General features: G+C 42.7%; 1 protein-coding gene across 2 annotated transcripts in view; it reads right to left on the bottom strand.

The window, feature by feature from the left end:
- Nucleotides 1-22,449, bottom strand: part of LOC132590748 (acyl-CoA synthetase short-chain family member 3, mitochondrial-like) — a 106,793-nt gene that overhangs the window by 10,660 nt on the left and 73,684 nt on the right. For both annotated transcript variants that reach the window (XM_060263658.1, XM_060263659.1), the window contains 3 exons: nt 20,790-20,853; nt 8,717-8,798; nt 13-135 (listed from right to left, as the gene is read on the bottom strand). In XM_060263658.1, the coding sequence (XP_060119641.1) occupies nt 13-135; nt 8,717-8,798; nt 20,790-20,853 (269 nt within the window). The remainder of the gene's footprint in view (nt 1-12; nt 136-8,716; nt 8,799-20,789; nt 20,854-22,449) is intronic.

Raw genomic sequence — 22,449 nt, 5'->3', positions numbered from 1 at the left:
TTTTTTACTCACCTCTTCAATTGCACCTGCTGAAATTCTATGACCAGCAACATTGATCACATCATCCACTCGTGACATGACATACACATATCCATCTTCGTCCATGAAACCTGCATCCATAGTATCATAGTATCCCTTAAAAAGGAAGAAGGGAAAAACACTTTAGATACATCATCAATATGTATTTCGTTCCTTTATTTAAGGTGACACCAATACCATCAACCAAGGAAATCGCTTTTGCTGTGATCACGCGTATCCAAAATGATTGTAAAGCTTGGTCCAGATGCCTCCCGTGTCGATGCTGCTGCAAACAGTACTAGCAAAACCACAGATGCTTCTCCATAAAGCAACTATAAAATGTACAGCTGTTTACCATATGCATTCTTTGCATCATTTAATATCCATTTGTACAGGGTTGTAGAAAGCCACCCCATGGGCCCCTGAACAAAATTCCATCTGGCCTCCCAATGACCCTGATCAAAACCAAATATCATAACTAAACAAATCATTTGGTTTTTGTTACTGTGAACAGAAGAATAATTGTTAACTGGGAATAATTCCCATTGTATTAAGTGTGATATAAGTCTCTCTCTCAAACAGTACTAAACTGAAAAAAAACCCACTTTAGAATATTTCTACTAACCTGATAGAAACAAACAGACAAGAAAATTGCAATTTACAGGATGCTTCATAGGGGAAGGAAAAAATGGGGGGAAGTGAGAAGTCGATTTCTTTGAGAGGAGGCAAGCAAGTCAAGTCATTTATTTATTTACCTTCGATTTATATTCTGCCCATTCCAAAAGCGGATTCAAGGCGACTAACAGTCATAGTAAAACCAACAATCTCAATTACAAGTTTAAAATGATAAAACAAACAATTAACAATTTAAAAGCAAGATATTAGGTGCAATACAAATATCTGTTGGTGGTCCTTCTGATGGTATTGCTCAGCAGCATAGAAGTGGCAGCCTTCTCCCACTAGTTACTATAAGCCTGTCAAAAAAGTTCAGTTTTACAAGCCCTGCAGAACTGGGAGAGATCCCGCAGGGCTCTTACGGCCTCAGGGACAGCATTCCACAGCATTGGTGCTGCCATTGAGAAGGCCCCGGCCTGTGTAGAGCTTAGACTGGCCTCCCTTGGTCTGGGGATGGACAACAGATTTTGAGTTCCTGAACGCAGTGCTCTCTGGGGAACATATTAGGAAAGGCAGTCCCGTAGACAGACAGGTCTTCAGCCATATATAAAGGTCAATACCAGCACTTTAAAACAGACTCGGTACACAATAGGCAGCCAATGCAGCTCTTTCAACACGGGTTGAATGTGCTCCCATCCAGGGAGACCTATTAACAACCGTGCTGCAGCGTTCTGCACTAGCTGCAGTTTCTGAGTCAGAGTCAAGGGAAACCCCATGTAGAGGGCATTACAGTAGTCTATTCTTGAGGTGACCATAGCATGGATCAGCATTGCTAAGTCGCAGTGCTCTAGAAAAGGGGTCAACTGCTATACCCGCTGCAGATGGAAAAAGGTGGACTTGGCAGTGGTTGCTACTTGGGCCTCCATAGACAAGGAGGACTCCAAGAGCACTCCCAAGCTTTTGACTTTTGGGGCCAGAATTAGTGGCACTCCATCAAAAGCCGGTAAGGGGATCTCCTTTCCCAGGCCACCCCAACTCAGATAGAGAACCTCCATCTTTGTCGGATTCAACTTCAATTGACTCAGCCTGAGCCAAGATGTCACAGCTTGTAGTGCCAGGTCCAAGTTGTCCGGGGTGCAGCCGGATTGGCCACCCATCAATAGAGCTGGGTGTCATCTGCATATTGATGGTACCCCAGCCCATGCCTCCTGACAAGCGGGCACATATTGATGTTAAATAACATCGGGGACAGAACCACCCCTTGCAGCACACCACGTGTAAGTGGGTGCCTCCGAGACGATTCTTCCCCTATAACCACCCTTTGTCCCCAACCTTTAAGGGAAAAGGCCAGCCACTGCAAGGCGGACCGCTGAATTCCCACGTCGGTGAGGTGGCTAGACAGTAGCTGGTGGTCAGCCGTATCAAATGCAGCTGACAGGTCTAATAACAGCAGCACTGCTGAGCCGCCTTGATCCAGATGTCGCAGGAGTCATCTATGAGGGCAACCAAAACCATCTGGACGAAAACTGGACTGAAAAAAGTCAGTGCAGAAGTGTTCTCCAGGAACCCTTGTAACTGAGTCACCATAGCCCGCTCTATAACCTTACCCAGAAAGTGTAGGTTCAACACCGGCCGATAGTTCGCCAATTCGGCTGGGACTGCAGATGGCTTTTTTAAGAGGGGGCATACCACAGCCTCTTTAAGAGGTGTGGGAAAGATCCCCTCTAGAAGGGATCTGTTGATAATCAGCTGCAGTGGTTCACGTAGTATCGCCTGGCCAACTTTCACTAGCCAAGACGGGCACGGATCCAAACTGCAGGTGGTAGGGTGCACAGTAAGAAGGGTCCTGTTGACTTTTTCCAGACTGAGTGGAGTGAAGGAATAAAAAAATGGACCAGAAGACGCTCTTGGTGCCTCAAGTTCGCTCGCTGTATCAAGTGTGATGGGCAGGTCATGTTGGAGCGACGAAACCTTATCTGTGAAAAAACTCGCAAAAGCCTCATAGTCAAGTTTATTGTTACAGTCAGTCAAGTTTATTGCCTCATAGTCTATTTCTAATTCCCTAACATTTTGTTTACTTTGTGATAAAGTTGTTAATGACCGAATTTTGCTAATTATGCTAAATAATTGTGCCAGGCATGAGGTCACAGACGCAATCTGAGTCACAAAGTAAGCCTTCTTTGTGGCCTGGACTGCCATCTCATAGGCCCACATAAATGACCTATAGGATGTTCTTGTCATTTCGTCATGAGTACATTGCCACTGACTCTCTAGTCATCTTAGTCACCGTTTCATCAATCACGTATACCACGGTGCCAATCGTGAGTGGGGACTAAGAAGACGCTGGGGAGGGATCTCGTCGATAGCTGCGGAGAGCCGGTTATTCCAGGTCTCCACAAGATCATTCAACAAGTCGTCAGAGGGCCAGGGAGCCCACAAAGCCATCTGAAACCTCATGGGGTCCTTCTGACTTCGAGGGTGAGCTAAAACCTGCTCGCCGCCTAAGCAGGGCAGATGTGGGATATCCACACGGGCCCTCAGGGCATAGTGGCACTGCATCTACAGAAATCCGATCCACTATAACTCCCTATCACAACCACTACTATGGCGGTGGCAGCCTATCACCTCCTGCCTCAGTGAGGGCAGCTAAATATACATTAGTCTCTTCGAGGGTCTGATACGGTATATGAGCAGGGGACCACTGCAGATTTGAAGTCTTTCCCAATCACACAGGCACCCGAAAACGTAACAGCAAACTATAGTTCTTTATTTACAAAATAGGCTTTAACTGGGGGATGGGATGTCTGTACAGAGGCTACTTTGTATCTTGTAGAAATAACATTTGCTTTACAGTAGGTTGGCTAGACCCTCCAGCAATGCTCTGAGGTATTTCAGGGTACACAGTTCTTCTTTTAATCCACTCTCCTAAACTTAAATCAGGCTGGCCTCTTGGGCTTTGAGTGCCTGGTCCCTTGAATCATCTGGTTTGACAAGCCCCAGTTCTCCTGACTCCCTCAGACCCACGGCTCTCCCTCAGTCACATTATAAACTCCTAGGAGCAGTGTATCATATGTCTGTGACCACTAAGGTCTTCCACTTAGACACTCTCTGTCACCTTCCTCTTCCTTAGAGGGCGCTCGTGACCTAGAGATATGCCTCACGCTCAGCCACCTGGCTGATTTCACAGAGTGTATATAGAGCTTCACTTCACACCAAGCCTCTCTCACACACTCGCAGTCCAACTCTCTCTTTCTGACCATTTTTTTCTGACAGTTAACCACTGAGTCACATGACTCAGGGCTCTCTGAGGCCTCAGCTTCTCCATTAACCCTTTGATTCCATCACACTCCCATTGCAAAGATCATATCTAGCGTGTGCCCAGCCTGGTGTGTTGGGGTTGTTATATAAAGGGAGAGTCCTAGTGCCGCCATGGAAGACACTAGGTCCACCACCCAACTAGAGGCTGCATCCTCGGCATGGAAATTGAAGTCACCCAAGATTATAAGTCGAGGGTACTCCAAAGCTCAGCCTGCTACAACCTCCATCAGGATGGTAAGGCACTGGCTGGTGCGTTAGGTGGACGGTACACCAGCTAGATTGCCAAACTCTCCCCAATATCCCACAGCAAGCCGACACACTCTATGCCAGTGATCTCTGGGGACGGGAGCGCCCGGAAGGAGTAAGCCTCCCGTATAAAGAAAGCCACCTCTCTCCCCTCCCCCGCTAGTCGGTGCTTGATGAAGGACTGAGAACTCGGGAGGAGCAACTTGGGAGAGAGTTACTGTCTCCTTGTCTCGCACCCAGGTCTCAGTCACGCAGGCCAGGTCCATATCCTGCGTAAGCAGTAAGTCCTGCAGGGCTGAGGTCTTACTATTTATGGACCTGGTGTAGCACAACACCAAGGATGGAGTTGAGTACTTCCACTTGGCCCCCATACCTGCTATCCTTGGGATGGGATATAGGCTGGAAGGAGAGTGAGCCACTATACTCCTTCACCCAAAGGGAATTCACTGCCACAGGAGGTGGAGGTGACTACAAGCATAGCCAGCTTCAAGGGGGTTAGATAAAAATATGGAGCAGAGGTCCATCAGTGGCTATTAGCCACTGTGTGTGTGTGTGTGTGTACATATATATATATATATATATATATATATATAAATTTTTTGGCCACTGTGTGATACGGAGTGTTGGACTGGATGGGCCATTGGCCTGATCCAACATGGCTTCTCTTATGTTCTTACCTTCCCCTCCCCAGGAGCACCCCAGACATCTCCCCCTAATGATCTCCGCTGAGCTTCAGATCACCATCAGAGTACAATGGCTGCAACTTACAACTTATCCTGCCTTTCCCTCCCGCTCAATCCAGTGCTCTATCCAACGCTATCCAAAATCTACTAATACAGTATTCCTACTACTGAACTTTCAATTTATTTCCAATCAAGATGGTGTTTTAAGACTTAAGGAAAAATATTTCAGTGTATCTGATGAAGTGTGCATGCACACAAAAGCTTATACGCGGGATTAAACTTGTTGGCCCTAAAGAAGCCACCAGACTTGAAATTCATTCCAGATCTCTCTTCTCATTCCATTCAATTTCATTCCATCCTCTCCTCTCCAGCTGGCCATCGCTCTAGAATTTATCTTTTCTAGTAACTCAGTTTGTGCAAAGATATCACTAGCACTTAGCCTAAGAGTTCATTTTCAGCATGGCCAGAGTTCTGGAAGAAAAATACCTCTGGGCATGCACAGAATGCCTTTCCCTTAACATTAAAAGCAAAACTGCAGTTTCCTTTCTTCCCACACACTTTAATAACTCAGTAGCACATTTAAAGGTGCAGAGAAAGCAGTGGGATCACTGAATGATATTTTAAAAATCCTTTGTAAAATGAAGTTAGTATAACTACATACCTGTGCCATGATAATAATAAAAAAAGAAGCTTGTTGGACCACACCAGATGTTTCTCTAGTCCAGTGTCCTATTTCCCACACTAGCTAGCCAAGCAAATGCTTTTGGAAATCCCATCAGCAGGGAACAAAGGTAAGAGCATCCCCTCCCTGGCATTCAAGAGTATAGTGTGCCTAAACATGGAGGTTCAGTTTGGTCATCATATATAACAGCCATTCAAGGACCTTCCCACCTTCACGTATCTGTCTATTATTAAGTATGTTTTTACTTCTCAGTCATGGTAGCAATGAGAAGAAAGGTTAGAAATGGGCGGCTGGGGGCAGCAAACACAGACTGTAGGGGGAGAGAAAAATGAATGCATACCAAGTTGGTTGATGAGCTTAGGAACAACTCATGACAGAAATGTTTTCCTCTGCACTTTAGCTTTAAAAATGCGCAGTGGAGAACTTTCTAAAATAAAAATAGCTTGTAAAAAAACATGGCAAACAGCATCAAGATGTCAAAGTATCCTTCTGCTTGCTCTTGTCATGGGTGCTGGGGACCCTGCAGAAGAAACCGAGCCTGCAGAGCCTGCAGAAGGAACTGTGCCCCTGCCACCTGCACCAGTGCCCCTGCCTCCTGCTGAAGAAGATCCAAGCCCCCCTGCCTCGCCCTCTCGGGTGGCTCGTGTGCGTGACCGCCTTCGTCAGGACCTCAGGGATCGGAGGAGGGCGGCACGCTCACAAGCAAGACGCTCCCTGAGCCCTGAGTGGTGAAAGGATTCTGGCCCTTCTAAGTGTGAGGATGCTTAAGTTTCGGCAGGATCCTGGCTGCTGCTCTGAGACAGCAATTAGCCCAAATGAGCAACAGGCAGCAGAGGGCTATATAGCTGTGGGCTTTGGGAGGAGGCTTTGTGGAAGCAACTAGTCACATACCTGACATCCTAGCATCCACTCCGGCTCTTGACTTTGGCTTTTGGATTCCTGACTTTGGCTTGGACCTCTGGACCCCCTGACTTCAGCTTCTGAACCTCTGACCTGTGATACCTGGATTACGATTCTGTTTTGGCGCCTTGGACCCTCCTTGCTCACGAGTTGCCGACCTTGGACTGCCCCTGGACTTTGCCTGACTCAGCCCCAGCTCGTGACAGCTCTGCTCTGCCTTGCCAGCACTTCTAGTGGCTGTAGTGCAGAACTATACTGAAGGCAAAACAAAACAAACCCCTGAAATGCATTCGTGATTCTTGGTTCACTGGTCCTTCAAGCTGACATGGGCACCAGGAATTTTGTACCCCCAGGCCCCTCTCTCCATGACCCTACTTTTAGTATCATTACACATTCCATAAGGATTACTTATTCTTTTGTCTAGTGAGGGCATATTAGGAAGGAGGAGGGCAGGAGAGGTAGATTTGGTAGTAATGCACTTAGAATCATAGAATCATAGAGTTGGAAGGGGCCTCTAGGGTCATCTAGTCCAACCCCCTATACAATGCAGGAAACTCACAAATACCTCCCCCTAAATTCACAGGATCGTCATTGCTGTCAGATGACCATCTAGCCTCTGTTTAAAAACCTCAAAGGAAGGAGAGCCCACCACCTCCCAAGGAAGCCTGTTCCACTGAAGAATCGCTCTAACCGTCAGGAAGTTCTTCCTAATGTTGAGCCGGAAACTCTTTTAATTTCCACCCACTGGTTCTGGTCCTACCTTCTGGGGCCACAGAAAACAATTCCACACCATCCTCTAGATGGCAGCCCTCCAAGTACTTGAAGATGGTGATCATATCACCTCTCAGCTGCCTCCTCTCCAGGCTAAACATCCCCAGCTCTTTCAACCTTTCTTCATAGAACTTGGTCTCCAGACCCCTCATCATCTGCGTTGCCCTGCTCTGGACCTGTTCCATCTTGTCTATATCCTTCTTAAAATGTGGTGCCCAAAACTGAACACAATACTCCAGGTGAGGTCTTACCAGAGCAGAGTACAGCAATACCATCACTTCACATGATCTGGATACTATACGTCTGTTGATACAGCCCAAATTGGCATTTGCCTTTTTAGCCACCGCATCACACTATTGACTCATGTTCAGCGTATGATCCACTAAGACCCCTGGATTCTTTTTACATATACTACTGCTAAGACAAGTCTCCCCCATCCTATAACCATGCATCGGATTTTTCCTACCTAAATGCAGAACTTTACATTTCTCCCTGTTAAAATTCGTTTTATTGGTTTCAGCCCAGTTTTCCAGCCTGTCTAGCTCATCCTGTATCCTATTTCTGCCTTCTATTGTATTTGCAACTCCTCCCAATTTAGTATCCTCAGCAAATTTAATAAGCATTCCCTCTATTCCTTCATCTAAATCATTTATAAAGATATTGAACAAAACAGGCCCCAGGACAGATCCTTGAGGCACTCCAGCTTGTCACTCCTCTCCAAGAGGATGGGGAACCATTCACAAGCACTCTTTGGGTGCGATCTGTCAACCAGTGACAGATCCACCTAACGGTAACAGGATCCAAACCACATTTTACCAACTTTTCAACAAGGATAGTGGAACCTTATCAAAAGCCTTACTGAAATCAAGATAAACGTATACAGCATTCCCCTGATCCAGCAAGGTAGTCACTTTCTCAAAAAAAGAGATCAGGTTAGTCTGACATTTCTTGTTCTTGAGAAACCCATGCTGGCTCTTAGTAATCCACCCTTTCTAAATGTCCCAGGACTGACTGACTATTTGTTCTAAAACTTTTCCAGGTATAGACGCCAAGCTGATGGGTCGGTAGTTACCCAGATCCTCCTTTTTCCCCTTCTTGAAGATGGGGACAACATTCATCCACCTCCAATCTTCTGGCAGTTAGGTCAAAGTTCTTAATATGCAAGGGAGGCAACAAAGTTTTTTAAAAAGCACTTAGAAATACATGTAGTATTCTGTTTCAAAGTAGGTCACATTGATCTACAATACAATAGCAAATATTTAATTTAATTAGAATATTTAAGGATTCAAGACTATAAAATCTGCACACATCCAGGAAATGTTTAGGGCTAAGAAACTGAAAAGGCTATGTTTCTACCAAAAACAAAAAAGGTGGGGTGATTGTAGAGATCAGTATTTAGCATGAGAAAATATCAATATACTCAAAAAATCCAGCCTTACTTCTTGTAATAAATCCATTGATAACTTATTACAATTGTACTTACTGGAAATTTTTCAAAATATAACTCTTTATATAGGGCTTCATTTCTCCAAAGACCCAAAAAGGCTCCAGGAGCCAAAGGCAACCTGGTATAAAACAAAAAAGGCAATGATTAGAGCAAAAATAACAAGGATAACAAAATCATAACAGAAAAAAATTCTAAAAAATACCTGGTTAAACATTCATAGTATGCAAAGTTTATTTAGGTGCAAACATGTAATTTTTACTAGTACTGAAAGACAACTGTCTGCATAGTAGTCTTTGCCAGCTCCTTCGACAGTCAAGTCATCTTAGGTATAAGTATACACTAAGCCTCTGCTCCCTGAATTCCCTTGCCCTGGCCAGCTGATGAATGACAGGGGATTGGACTAGATGACCCTGGAGGTCCCTTCCAACTTTGTGATTCTAACCACTATTGGCTTTCATATACAAGTGTCAAAAAAGTCACTAGGATGAAACTGAAATTACTCATCACATCTAGAAGATGATGATGATAATATTGGATTTATATCCCGCCCTCCACTCTGAAGAGTCTCAGAGCGGCTCACAATCTCCTTTACCTTCCTCCCCCACAACAGACACCCCGTGAGGTGGGTGGGGCTGGAAAGGGCTCTTACAGCAGCTGCCCTTTCAAGGACAACCTCTGCAAGAGCTATGGCTGACCCAAGGCCATGCTAGCAGGTGCAAGTCGAGGAGTGAGGAATCAAACCCGGTTCTCCCAGATAAGAGTCCGCACACTTAACCACTACACCAAACTGGCATCTATGGGTGCCCTGTACATTGCTCCTAACAGCTAGAGCTACAAAATTTCTCAACATGCACTACTGCACACCATCCTGAGCCTTCTTCCCTTAAAGGCATCATCTGCCTTTGGAGACAGAAACAGTCCATACAGAAGGATGGTAGCACTCATCTCCTTCTGAAGCACAGCACAGAGGATTTTTACTCAAAAGCCCCTATTGCAAACAAGAAGACTATCCTTCCTCAGAGCTGAGGTTCATCAAAAAGCTTCTGCTTGTGGTAGAAACTCAAGCTGACCCCCCATTTATCTCAGAAGAAAAAGAGAAACTGAATACTCACCTTGAATTCACAATGTTAAGACACTGTCATAAATCGAAGGTGTGGGGGTCTGGAAACTGCCTAATCTGATGTTTTTCAAATAACTCATCAATATTCTTCAAACCCACTTCCATAATAGCAACATTATGACCTTAGATTTTATTAGAATTTATTATAGTAACATATCATTTTTCAACTTGTGTTACTACTGAAGTTAGCTCAAGCAGGGTTTCTGCTATTGTCCCTCTTCTAACCTCAAACCATTAAAAGCAAAAGAGAACAAAGAAAGTTAAATGTGCATACATCTTAAAACAGTCCGATTACAAAGATGCAGATAGAGATAAAACACACACACATTTAAAAGAGGAGAAATCAGAGTGAAGATGTTATGCTGTCTGTTTTTTTTCCCTCTGAGAAAGTGAAAACTTGCTTCTCTTGCACTATTTTCTAACCGAGAATGAACACTGAAATGCTTTTTATTATGAGATTTTAAAATATAGCTTTTGTTCCCCTTCACTTTTTCAAAATGCTTTGTGATAATTATATTTCTATCTGACAACTATCATGCTGCAGATATGTCAAATCCTCTTTCCTACTCCAAATTCCATTATTTTCTGTAAAAGCAACTGCTTATGGTAGGAAATAGACCAAAGCTAGAAACATAGGAAGGAGGAGAGAAGCTTGTTTCAACATGAGAAAGTTATCCATTCGCTGAACTCCTTGGAGATAATATATATAAATAGAGAGAGAGAGAGTTACTGATCTTTTAGAAACCAGTTCAGAGACCAAAACTTTCTGAAGGATTCTTTGTTATTTTAGTATATTTCACGTGGCTAATTTTATCTACCGTTACATTGATAGCAGGTGCAAAGATACATTACTGAAGAAGAATTGCAGATTTATACCCCGCCCTTCTCTCTGAATCAGAGACTCAGAGTGGCTTACAATCGCCTATATCTTCTCCCCCCACAATAGACACCTTGTGAGGTGGGTGGGGCCAAGAAGGTTCTCACAGCAGCTGCCTTTTCAAGGACAACCTCTGCCAGAGCTATGGCTAACCCAAGGCCATTCCAGCAGATGCAAGTGGAGGAGTGGGCAATCAAACCCGGTTCTCCCAGTTAGTCCACGCACTTAACCACTACACCAAACTGGATCATTGAACAGATTAATGTTATATAAAGGTTTATTAAGTATCTTGATTTCCTGATAGTCTTTAATACTATGATTCATTAGGCTGGGGCCAGTAACTTGTTTCTTTTCAGATAGCTAGTTGAAACAGAACTGTTGTTTGTAATATTGTCTTTAGTAAAAAAAAAAAAAGTGTTGCAAAGTTTTTGGATTATTTCTGAATAACACTAGCTGTATAGAGAACAGAACGTTTTAAGTCCAGAAAACATGCACCCTTTTCTAGAATGGATTTTCTCAACCTGCAGTTGGCAACTGGTAAGTAACACTGTCATAAGCAGGATGCTGCTGAACAGGAGCAAGCAACCAGCCCTAGTTAAGCCATGCCAGCCAGGTGGCATCAAATCATCCAGAGGGTGCTGTCAGCCCTAGGGTAGCCAACCTCCAGGTGAAGCCTGACGATCTCCTGGGATCACAACTGAACTCCAGACAACAGACTTCTCTCCCCATCCTGGAAAAAATAACTGCTTTGGCGGGTGGAATGCATGCCATTCTGTTCACCCGAGGCCCCTCACTTTACTGAAAAAATCATCCTTGGTTGCCTAGCAACAGCTTCTGGCTAGCACTTACCTGGTGGCAACCATGGCCTCTGAGGAAACACTTCCAGTGGGGCCAGGCCTTGCCACCTAGTCACATTATGGAAGTGGCTCCCTGGCTATTTCGGTGGCTTTCAAAGGCTGTATGTGCTGGGAAGCTATCTGTATGGGCTGTCGATGGGGCGATAAAGCTCTGTTGCTCATGGCAGCTGTGATGCCTTTTGTGGGGCTGCAGTAGAACAGCAGCCTTTTGTGGGGCTGGTTGGCAGAAAGGACACAGAGAAGCATTGGAGATGTGTCTGTCTCTGAGGTAAGACTGCTTTTGGCGGTTTGTTCAACATTTCCGGGCCTGCAGTAGGTGGGGGCAGGGGAGTCAGCCAATGGGAAGCTAGAGACTCTGACTAAGCCATAATGGGCCAATTATCTGTTGACTGTATGTATCAGCGAATGCCAGTGCTCCTTTTGGCCAGCACCATAAGAGAATTTAATATCTATGATATAATATTTAAATTTTATAAATAAACTAAATAGGGCAATGTTGCATGTTTATTTAATATTTAGATTTATTAATTCAATCTTCCAGTGGCTTCACAATTTCTAGAAACTGTAGCATTTTGCATCCAATATACTGTTCAGATCCTCCATCTCTCTTCTTAAAGCCTTTTGGGCTTTTTTTGAGCAGGAATGCAGTTCCAGCTGGCTTGGTGTCAGGGGTGTTGCCTAATATGCAAATAGATTCCTGCTGGGCTTTTTCTACAAAATAGCCCTGTGCGAAACAATGGCGATGTCAGGAAGTGTGGCCTAATATGCAAACGAGTTCCTGCTGGGCTTTTTCTACAAAAAAACCAAAACAAAACCCTGCTTTTGGGAAAAAGAGAGGAGCTATATTCCAACACTCAAGAGCCAGTCTAGCAGATGTCATTGAATTAAAACCTTAGAATGTGGTAAATCTAAGCACCTGAATAATCTAACACCTCAATAATTAGTTTCTGAGGCTGCCTTAGAATTCTCTCACATGCATGTTACCATTTGCCTTAAATCCAGTCAAGCATGAAAAAGCACAAACATCTTTGCCATCAGTACTCTTTTTACATTGTTTATAAAGTTCTTTACTTTTCTTAGTGCCATAATACATTTAAAACTAAAACAAGCATTACCCCCAGGCTTACAACAGAGACCACCCAACCTCCACCCTCACTGCCTGCCATTGCTCAGCTGGATGCTGGGAGGAAGATGCCAGGGAAAATGGCAGATCAACCTCATACTGACACCATGATGTCACTTCCAGTGTGACCCAGCAGTGATAGCGGTGCACTAGGGTGATGTTCTAGCATTTGCCCAATACTATGGCTAAACGATATAGTTTGGGGGAAATGCTAGTGTCATCTGACACAATGATGTCACTTCCAGATCACATCAGAAGTGATGTCATGGCATCAGCACAACACCAAAAAGATAAGTCCCTACCACTCACAATCTTTCCACTTACAATGTAAGTATAAGTTAAACAAGACACATTCAGGATGAGAAAAAGTGTAAGGTGAACTGATTGAGAAAGACCAGCATAAACAGTGATATTGGAATGTTTCATCTGTATTTGCTGTCTTCATCCATGATCCCTGTTCCTCAGTCCACTGTACAGCCTACCTAGTCCCATCAGCCATAAACTACCTTCATCCTGGTTCTCTTCTGTTCTTAGAGTCTTAACCTCCAAGCTTTTGCCATTAACCCTGTCTGCCCCACAGCTTCCTCAGACTTCTCTCTATAGACAAGCAGACAGCCTTATTCTAAGTGATTTTTATTAGTCTTCACAAAAAACTACTGTGTTCAGATCAGGCAATCAATACAAATAATTTCACATATTATAGCATAATTACACTCAACATTTTGCTTTGAATTCCAATATTTAAAAATGCAATTTCAGTGTATGATTGTAGCATGAAGATATTTCTAGTGCTTCAAGCTATTCATGATAAGAAATGACTGTAGAAACATTTTTAAAAGGACCAGTTTGTTAAATCCCGGCTAGTAATTCTTTGCTAAAATATGTTCACTGAAGGAGAACAGAAATATTATTTTGCGTATAATTATCTCAATACACACCTGTATTCAGCAAAACCATCAAGAACAAAGTTATCTGAATGCTTTCAAGGTAATGTCAGGATAGTACTTCTCAGTACAGGTGCACCTTTGATTTGTGTAACTGTTTAAAAAGTCCTTATGACATAGAGGAAGGACAATTACCACTGAGAGATTCAATAGCAGTTCTTTTAGAGATTTTTTTCTTGCTCTGATTCTTTCCATTTAACCACTAAATAAGAGAATTCATCACACAACGAAGTTTGTAATTTCACCAGGGCTTTTTTTGAGCAGGAATACACAGGAACACAGTTCCAGCTGGCTTAGTGTCAAAGGGTGTGGCCTAATATGCAAATGTGTTCCTGCTGGGCTTTCTCCACAAAAAAAAAACCATGTACAAAACAGTGGTGACACCTGGGGTGTGGCCTAATATGCAAATGAGTTCCTGCTGGGCTTTTTCTACAAAAAAGCCCTAAATTTCACTATTATGAATGCTAGAACATTAAAACTGGTGAAATACGTAGAGCAGATCAACACAAAAGGCATCAGTGAATCAATGAAGTGTATAGTAATGGACCTATATCAAGTGTACCAGAAGCAGACAAGCATAAGGTACAAGTAACTGAAAATTTAATTATTTAATAAGAAATCTTTGCATTTAAAATATATTGGTAGTTCCTGGTGCCAATTAGTAGCAATAAGTAGCAACTGATGTCAATTGGTAGCAATACGCAGCATTAATATGCATGGATTTTCTCCATGATAGTCTCTAAATCTATTTGCATGTTCTTACACATGAGTATTTGCCAAATATTTATTGTGATCTCTCAAAGTCAGGAGTACTGTGACTCTTCACAGTCTATCGATTTATTCATGTTATTGGTTCTCTTAATGTTATAGTTTATCTCATTACTGCTACAAAATAACATGAATAAGATGATGAAAGGGTGAACAGGAGCTGCAAAATGCAGGAGTTTAAACTTTCCAGGTCCCCACATGCTTAAGCCCTATCTCCCTGCACACTCCAATCCCGTTCTGAATCAGGTCATTGTGCACCTGGAAATTCAGTTCCAAAGCACAAAACTCCTAGATTTGTTAGACAGTACCCCTAGCAAAAATTTTAATGTTTTGTACATATATTTTAGAGTGTTTTTAATTTTTCTGATGATGTGTGTTTGTTTAGTTTTAATGGTTTTTAAGATGTGTTTTTAGTGCATGTTTTTAATCTGTCAGCTAGCTTGGTGGTCCATATGGGGGCAGAAAGGCACAGTATAAATTCTGTAAATAAATAAACATGGAGTGTGGACTTGAGGACAAGTAGTAGTTACACCTTTAGACAATATTGAAACTTAAAGTAAAGGTAAAGGTAATCCCCCTGTGCAAGCACCAGTCGTTTCCGACTCCAGGGTTACATTGTTTGCACAACATTTTCATGGCAGACTTTATACAGGGTGGTTTGCCATTGCCTTCCCCAGTCATTTATACTTTACCCTCAGCAAGCTGGGTACTCATTTTACTGACCTCGGAAGGATGGAAACAGGGCCGGTCAGAAAGCCCATGGCGCCCCAGGCCGACTTACTGCCTGTGCGCCCCCAGGCCAACCCCTTCCCGTTTTTTCTGTGGTGCTGCAACACAGCACCGTGCTCCACCACAGCACCGTGCTCCACTCCCCACCCCCAGTGCACTCAGACACCAGCCTCATGCTTACTAGCTTCAGGGGGGGGGCATCAGAATAGCACTCTCTCTCTTAATACAGAGCAGAATGAGGCTTAGCTCCCCCCTCCCTTTCTGTTCTGGAAGGGAGGGGTGAGAGCGAAGCCTCTTTCTGCTTTATATTAAAAGACGAGTCTATTGCGATGCTGGCCGAAGTGAGTAAGCATGAGGCTGACGTCACTACTCTGAGCGCGCCAGAACAGGAAGGGAGCGGGGAGCAAAGCCTCGTTCTGCTCTGTATTAAGAGAGCGTGTTATTCTGATGCCCCCCCTGAAGCCACTAAGCATGAGGTGACCTGCCTATATGGGGGGGAAGGAGGTGGCCTGCCCGCCGCCTAACTGCCCCAGGGCAATTAGGCATTTGTCTTGGGTTCCAGGAGGGGGGGAAGAGCCCAATTCGGTGCCCCCCCACCTGGCACCCTAGGCAAATACCTAATTTGCCTAGTGGACAAACCGGCCCTGGATGGAAAGCTGAGTCAACCATGAGCCAGCTCCCTGAACCCAGCTTCCGTCGGGATAGAACTCAGGTCGTGAGCAGAGCTTGGACTGCAGTACTGCAGCTTACCACTCTGCGCCATGGGGCTCTTAGCTATTGAAGACCCTTTTTTATGCAGACTCAGATGTGCAGACCAGTTGTGGGAGAAATTTTATTTCTCCTAAACATTAACTAGACTGTTGTTCTAAATATCCAGCACTGCAAATGCCCAGGATTTTTAGAATGTAATAATGTAAGGTTTTATTTACTGCCTACATTAAAAGCATCCTGGAATTAAGCTATTGTAATTAGACTCCAAAGTTTTACTAGTACATTACATAAGAATGGGGAAATTATACTAAAATAACTTTTCTGTTTTAAATGTATATCTTAAGGAAATACTTAAAATGCTTTTTAGAAATACTATGTTAGGAATACTATGCATGTTTTAAAAATACAAAAGTTAATACATCCAAACTTTGCCACTTGTGTTCATTGTTAACATAAACATAAATACTAAGTAACATGCATATTTGTTTTACTCTCAATCAAAAGTCAAACAATATTCAAAATATTGAAGAGCATAAGAGAAGCTATGTTGGATTGAGCCAATGGCTCATCCAGTACAACACTGTGAAACACAGTGGCCAAACCCCAGGTGCCATTAAGAAGTCCACCAGTGGAGCCAGAACTCCAAAAGACCTCCCACTGTTGCCTCCAAGCACCAAGAATACAGAAATCTTTGCCCCAGATATAGTGTTCCATCTATACCTTGTGGCTAATAGCTGTTGATGGACCTCTGTTCCATGTGTTTATCCATTCCACTCTTGAAGCTGTCTATGCTTCCTGCGCCAGTGAATTCCACATTAATTACTCTTTGAATGAGGAAGAACTTCCTTTTATCTGTTCTAAGCCTATGGCTCATTAATTGTCACGTGTCCACAAGTTCTTGTATTGTGTGAGAGAAAAGTACCTCCTTCTCTAGCCCATGCATAATTTTAGATCCAGTGGGCAGCCGTGTTGGTCTGGAGCAGTAGAACAAAGTAGGAGTCAAGAAGCACCTTTAAGACCAACAAAGTTTTATTCAGAATGTAAGCTTTTGTATGTATGCATACTTCTTCAGATGAGGGGATGGGGTACAGTGAGCAGAAATACACATAGCTGGTGGGTTAAGCGTGTAAACTGATACAAAGTTAAGATCAAATGGCAACATAGTGTAATAAATTGGAAGACCATTTGGTTTAGATAGCATTTGCATGGGAAACCAATAAAAGGAAATAAAAGTTGCCTGTTAATTGCTCTTGTTACAAAACAAAAGGAAATGTATAATTTTGTAAACCTCTATCATGTCACCTGTCAGTTGTCATTTCTCCAAGCTAAATAGCCCTAATTTCTTTAACCTTTTTTTCACAGGGAAGGCTTTTCCATCCTCTTAATCATTTCAGCTGTCCTTTTCTGCATTCTCCCCCCGCCCCCCCCCCACCGCAAGGTTATATCTTTTTTGAGGAGCGGTGACCACAACTGGTCACAGTATTCTAAATGAAGCTGCACCATTAATTTATACAGGAGCATTATGATACTGGCTAATTAGTTTTCAGTTCCCTTCCTAATAATCCCCAGTACAGCATTTGCCCTTTTTATTGCAGTTGCACACTGAGTCAACATTTTCAGGGAGTTATCTATCATAACTCCAATATCTCTCTCTTGGTCAGTCGTCACCAGTTCGCCATCTCTTTTGTACAAGTCTTGCTTGTTCCAAAAAGGATCTTAGTCCCTAACAAACTTAAACCCTTCTTCTCTATACCATTGTCAAATCCATGCACTGAGACTCTTAATTTGTGCCTGTCTAGCTGGCCCTGTGCTGGGCATGGAACAGACAGCAGTTCTGAGAAGGCTACCTTGGAGGTCCTGGCCTCGAGTCTCCTCCTAGCAGCCTGAATTTTTCCTCCAGGCCCACACAACTAGACCACACATAATGTCCACTACCTTTGCCCTAGGGAAGCAAGTCACCATGCAGTCAGTACAGATGTTCACAACCATCTATCTACACGAGTAAGGAGTGAATCACCAACTACCAAAACCCCCATTCCATGCCCAGGGGATGCTTCCTTGGTGTGAAAGGATACCTGTTCATCAGCTGTAGAAGGGGTCTCCTCTGAGGGAACATTCTCTTTCTTCACCACAGTGCTCCCTGACAGCAGCAGGATTTTCATTCTCAGAGTGGGAAACATCTAGCAAGACCCTGAGAGTCTTATCGGTCTGCCTGCCTGTCTCCCCTTCTCCAGGTCAGCCACCTTGGCCTTGAGGGTGCAAACCCATTGCCTGAGAACCAGGAGCTCTTTGCACTGAGTACACACACATGACTTCAGTCCAGATGTTGCATTCAGTGCAACACACGGGATAGGCTCCAACCCCCCTGCTGGCATTCTACCTTCATAATTGTTTTGAGTTGCTGCTGCTGTATTTAATTCCTCTATTTATACATTTCCTATTTATGTAGATCTGTTTGTGGAAAGTTTGGTTTCCCATTTAGGGACATGGAGAGACTAGTGTCCTGGCTTCCTTGCCCTCCTTGTTCCAGAGACTTTATCACTGAAGCTTGGACACTTTGGCACTGGAACTCAGTCCTGCTAACTCACAGAGCTGGAGCCTGCTCATAGGAGACTTAAATGAATAGCTTAGGCCAAACCTCCATACCTATTGGAGCCAATCACACTGACTGGGAACTACCCAATAAAGAAGAATGAGTGAGTCACCCTCTTGTTGATTGGTGAAAGGGAGATACTCAGACAAGAACTCCTCTCCATTCCAGGCTGCCTTTTACTTCCAATGCTAATTTAATTTCAAATTTAGCTCTCCTAGGCTTGGATTAAAGGTTACTCTAATTGAATAGCCTCAGCAGTTACAGGTGATATCTAGCTGCTTTTTTTCTTGTAGGGGGAAAAACCCTTCTTTAAAGAATGTGAGAATTAGTTTAAAATTGGACTTCATTTTGGTCTTAGGTGTATTTAAACCCTAGCTGCAGTTTCTTATACTTGTGTTTTCCTCCTTGTTCTTCTTTTTCTATTACAAAATCCCGCCTAAAATTTAGCCTTATCTACAAACTAAGCATCTGTAGCGTCTTGTATTAGTACTTTAATCTATAGGTGTAATAAAGATTAAAGTGATATTAGAGCTTAACCTAGCCCCATGACCTCAGTTTTGTTTGTTTTTTATTTATATTTATTTATTTATATATTAGGATTTTGCTTGACCCTCTGTTCAACCTTTCCCACACTGCAGTAAAACTAGGCAAGAACATCTGAGTCTGTTCAGAACCTGTTTTGGCAACTTCTGAAACAGGCTACGGTACAATTAAAGAAAAAAATCATGTCCAACGTTGTAAATTTTACCTATTACCTGTGAAGTAAGGTATCATTCCACCACACAGGGTACATCCTGGTTCAAACAGCAGACTGTAACATAGTCTCAAATGGTGAGTTCATGATTTGACACTGTTTTGCCACCCTCTACAAAAGCAGCACTGTTTCAGAGTATGCTGGCTATTATTAATATGAATGAAGAAAACAAGAAAGGACTAAGCTAGGATACTAGTAATCAGCTCACCAAAGCTCACTTCCAAATATTTCCCGTAAACCAACCAAAAAATGACATATACCATAGTGACAAAAATAGAATGAGTTCCTAAGCAGAGGCAGTGGAAGTTGAAAAGGACACAAAAGCAGAACAGGCAACTATTGGTGCTCATGTGAGATGTTACCCTTTAAGTGGACTACCAAACTGAAGGAGGAAGGCTCCTTATAATTTTGTATCAAATGGCCAGAATGCAGTATGTTAATATGGTGCAATGACTATGGCAAACAGAAGACTCAACCCTAGCTTTTGCTGGCATTAGATTTTTGAAGGAGCGACAGGATAACATTGACCAATTCCCCACTAAGGCTTGTTCTGGCATTGGAGCTTCCCCCCTGCCGAAGCTTCTGTTCGATTTCACAAAAGCTCCCCTGGGGCTGCGACTCACTCCACCTCTTTCCCACAGCAGCTTGTGCAAAATAAGCCCCAGGGCAGCTTGTGTCGGGAGGTGGGGGGAGAGCTCCAATGCTGGAACAAGCCTAATGGGGAATCCATCATTAATTCAGAATTAAATCTGAAATACTCCAAATGGTCTCTTTTACAAATATTTTACCAGATAATTCCCTAAGTCATCAAAGAAACAAAACTGGATGTAGCAGGATGGTAGCTCTCTGGGTTCCTAGATGGGTGACTGGAGAACACAACCACAGAAAAAAACAAGTTTCCCAGAGAAACACAGAAACCACAATGTTCTCTAGAGGAAGCAAGCCTTATAAAAACAGTCTACATTGATCTCATACAAATTACAACCAGCAAGAGACCAGTGTAGTCTAACAACCCCAGTTCTGTACCACAGGAGTAAGTCAAATACTCACTGTTAGACCTAGCCAGGTTATTTCATTTTTAATAACATGATAAATGGCTTTATACAAATCATCTCCTGTACAAGTTATTTTCCTAAAGTCTTTCTTCTCCAAAATAACATCTTTCAACCCAGAAATAATTTTTCCTTGCCAGAGGATTTATGTTCCTGGTGGAACAGTGACAAACACTACAGATTATCAATGAAACAGAATTTGCAATATTCTCTAATGATCTGATCAGATCATTTCAAATCCCATCATTAAAACTCAGCAAAAAGGAAAAATGGCTCATATTTTATATTTTAATTCTTCTACAAAGAGGTCTGAAGCCCAAATTAATAGGCAGAAAAGTCATGCATGTAATCAGTAGGCAGAAAAGTCGTGCATGTAATCAGCATCAATAACTGTACACATCATTTATTTATGAATGATGTTTGGGCACATCTTCACTCTCTTCACCACCCTATACCTATTATTCAGTTTATCAATTACGTATTTGTCCAATGCACCAGAGAAAAGTCATGTGGACAAGTGGTATAAATATTTTAAACAAACAAATGTTTTAAAATGCCTTTGAAAGTTGTGCTTTACTTACTTCACCACAATATTTCCTAAAGTATTTGCTTTTACTGGTTGCTTGTTGTCATCCAGAATCATCACTGCAACAAGATACAGCATAACAAGTGGTTACCAAAGTAAGGGGTTGTTTTGTTCTAAGTTGTACTTTTTATGACAGAGAAGAGATTCATATTTAACTGCAACAGCAAATGCATAACAAAGCAATTACAACCATTTGCAATGTCCCATTAGATTAGATCAGTGTGTTTGTTAGCAGATCAGACTGAAAGAAGCTTCTGATGAAGAGGAGGGTAATGTGAATTACATTTTTAAAAAACTCTGCAGAGAGAAAACCCTGAAGAAATTATTATCGTTCGTATAGTGATGAAAAAAAATTAAACCCTGCCTAACAATCAGAGACAACATTAGAGTCCAGTGGCACCTTTAAGACTAGCAAAGTTTTATTCAAGGTATGAGTTTCCGTGTACACACACACTTCTTTATATATCTGTTGGTCTTAAAGGTGCCACTGGACTCTAAATTTGTTCTGTTGCTTCAGACCAACAGGGCCATCCACCTAGATCTAAACGCAGACAATGAAACAGCAGCTGGTAGTGACAAATGAGAAAATCAATCCAAACATCATTTGGGGATAATAACTAAATAAGGCCCTTTCTAGAAATTGTGCTGTCTCTTTAAAAGTTTGGCACCATATAGCCATGTCTGCTTTGTTCTACTTTGCCACCAGTCTAAGGTTGCCAACTGGACAGGGAGGACAGGTGTAATGTGTGGAAATGGACACTTTCATGGCATGAAGTTAAATAACATCAAAGATTTCAGGTTTTCATGGCTGGTAACATCATTAATGGTAACATCACTCAATGCACAACAGCCAAGAAGGTCAGAGCACCTGCTCTGGCTGCAACGCCACTGAGGATGTTCTCCGCAGCTGAGAACGAAACGTCTGGAAGAAAAACTTTCTCCAGTAGAACACGGCACTTGAGCCCGAAAGATACTACAAACCCTAATTAAATAACATCACCTAACAAATGCTTGACTATCAACTAATATTAAAGGAACAGCTACAGGGACTGGTTTAAAACATTGCAGACCTACAAACCAGCCCCTTCGCCTAGCCTTCTCTTCTAACTGCTGTGCTACAAAATGCTTTTACAGAAGCCAACAGCAGAAGAGATGAGACAAGGGCGCAAGCAAAGGGGATGACAAAGTAGTGCCATAGTAGATCAGGAGTGCATGGCTTGTAGGAGTCACACACTCACTCTGGATACAAACCCAATGAAGCAAATGTATAATTGCTTATGAAACTATTCTCAGCTTTATTTCTTGCCATAATTGAGGGTTCTTCTCAAGTACCTTTTGCCCCACAATTGCCCTCCCAACAACTGCTACAGCTACCAACAAAAGGGGCAAAAAACCCTGCTGCTGATTGTTTATAATCTTCATTTGTCCTGCCTTTTTATTGTATAACCATAGTTGAATATTTTTCAGCAAACTGAGCACTTCTGATATAATTTTAAAGTAATTGTAATTATATTTCAAAAGCAGGTTTCATCCCTCAAATATTGCAGGCCAAACCATAGTACAAAGTCATGAAAACACTACCATTTTTAATTTTATGACATCACATGCTCATCTGATTTTGTTTTTCAATCTAGCAGCAGCAGCAGCAGCTACTG

The sequence above is a fragment of the Heteronotia binoei genome, unplaced genomic scaffold (genome assembly GCF_032191835.1).
Source record: "Heteronotia binoei isolate CCM8104 ecotype False Entrance Well unplaced genomic scaffold, APGP_CSIRO_Hbin_v1 ptg000648l, whole genome shotgun sequence".
Taxonomy (NCBI): domain Eukaryota; kingdom Metazoa; phylum Chordata; class Lepidosauria; order Squamata; family Gekkonidae; genus Heteronotia; species Heteronotia binoei.
Note: the sequence above shows the minus strand (reverse complement) of the source record. Positions and strands in the feature narration are given on the sequence as shown.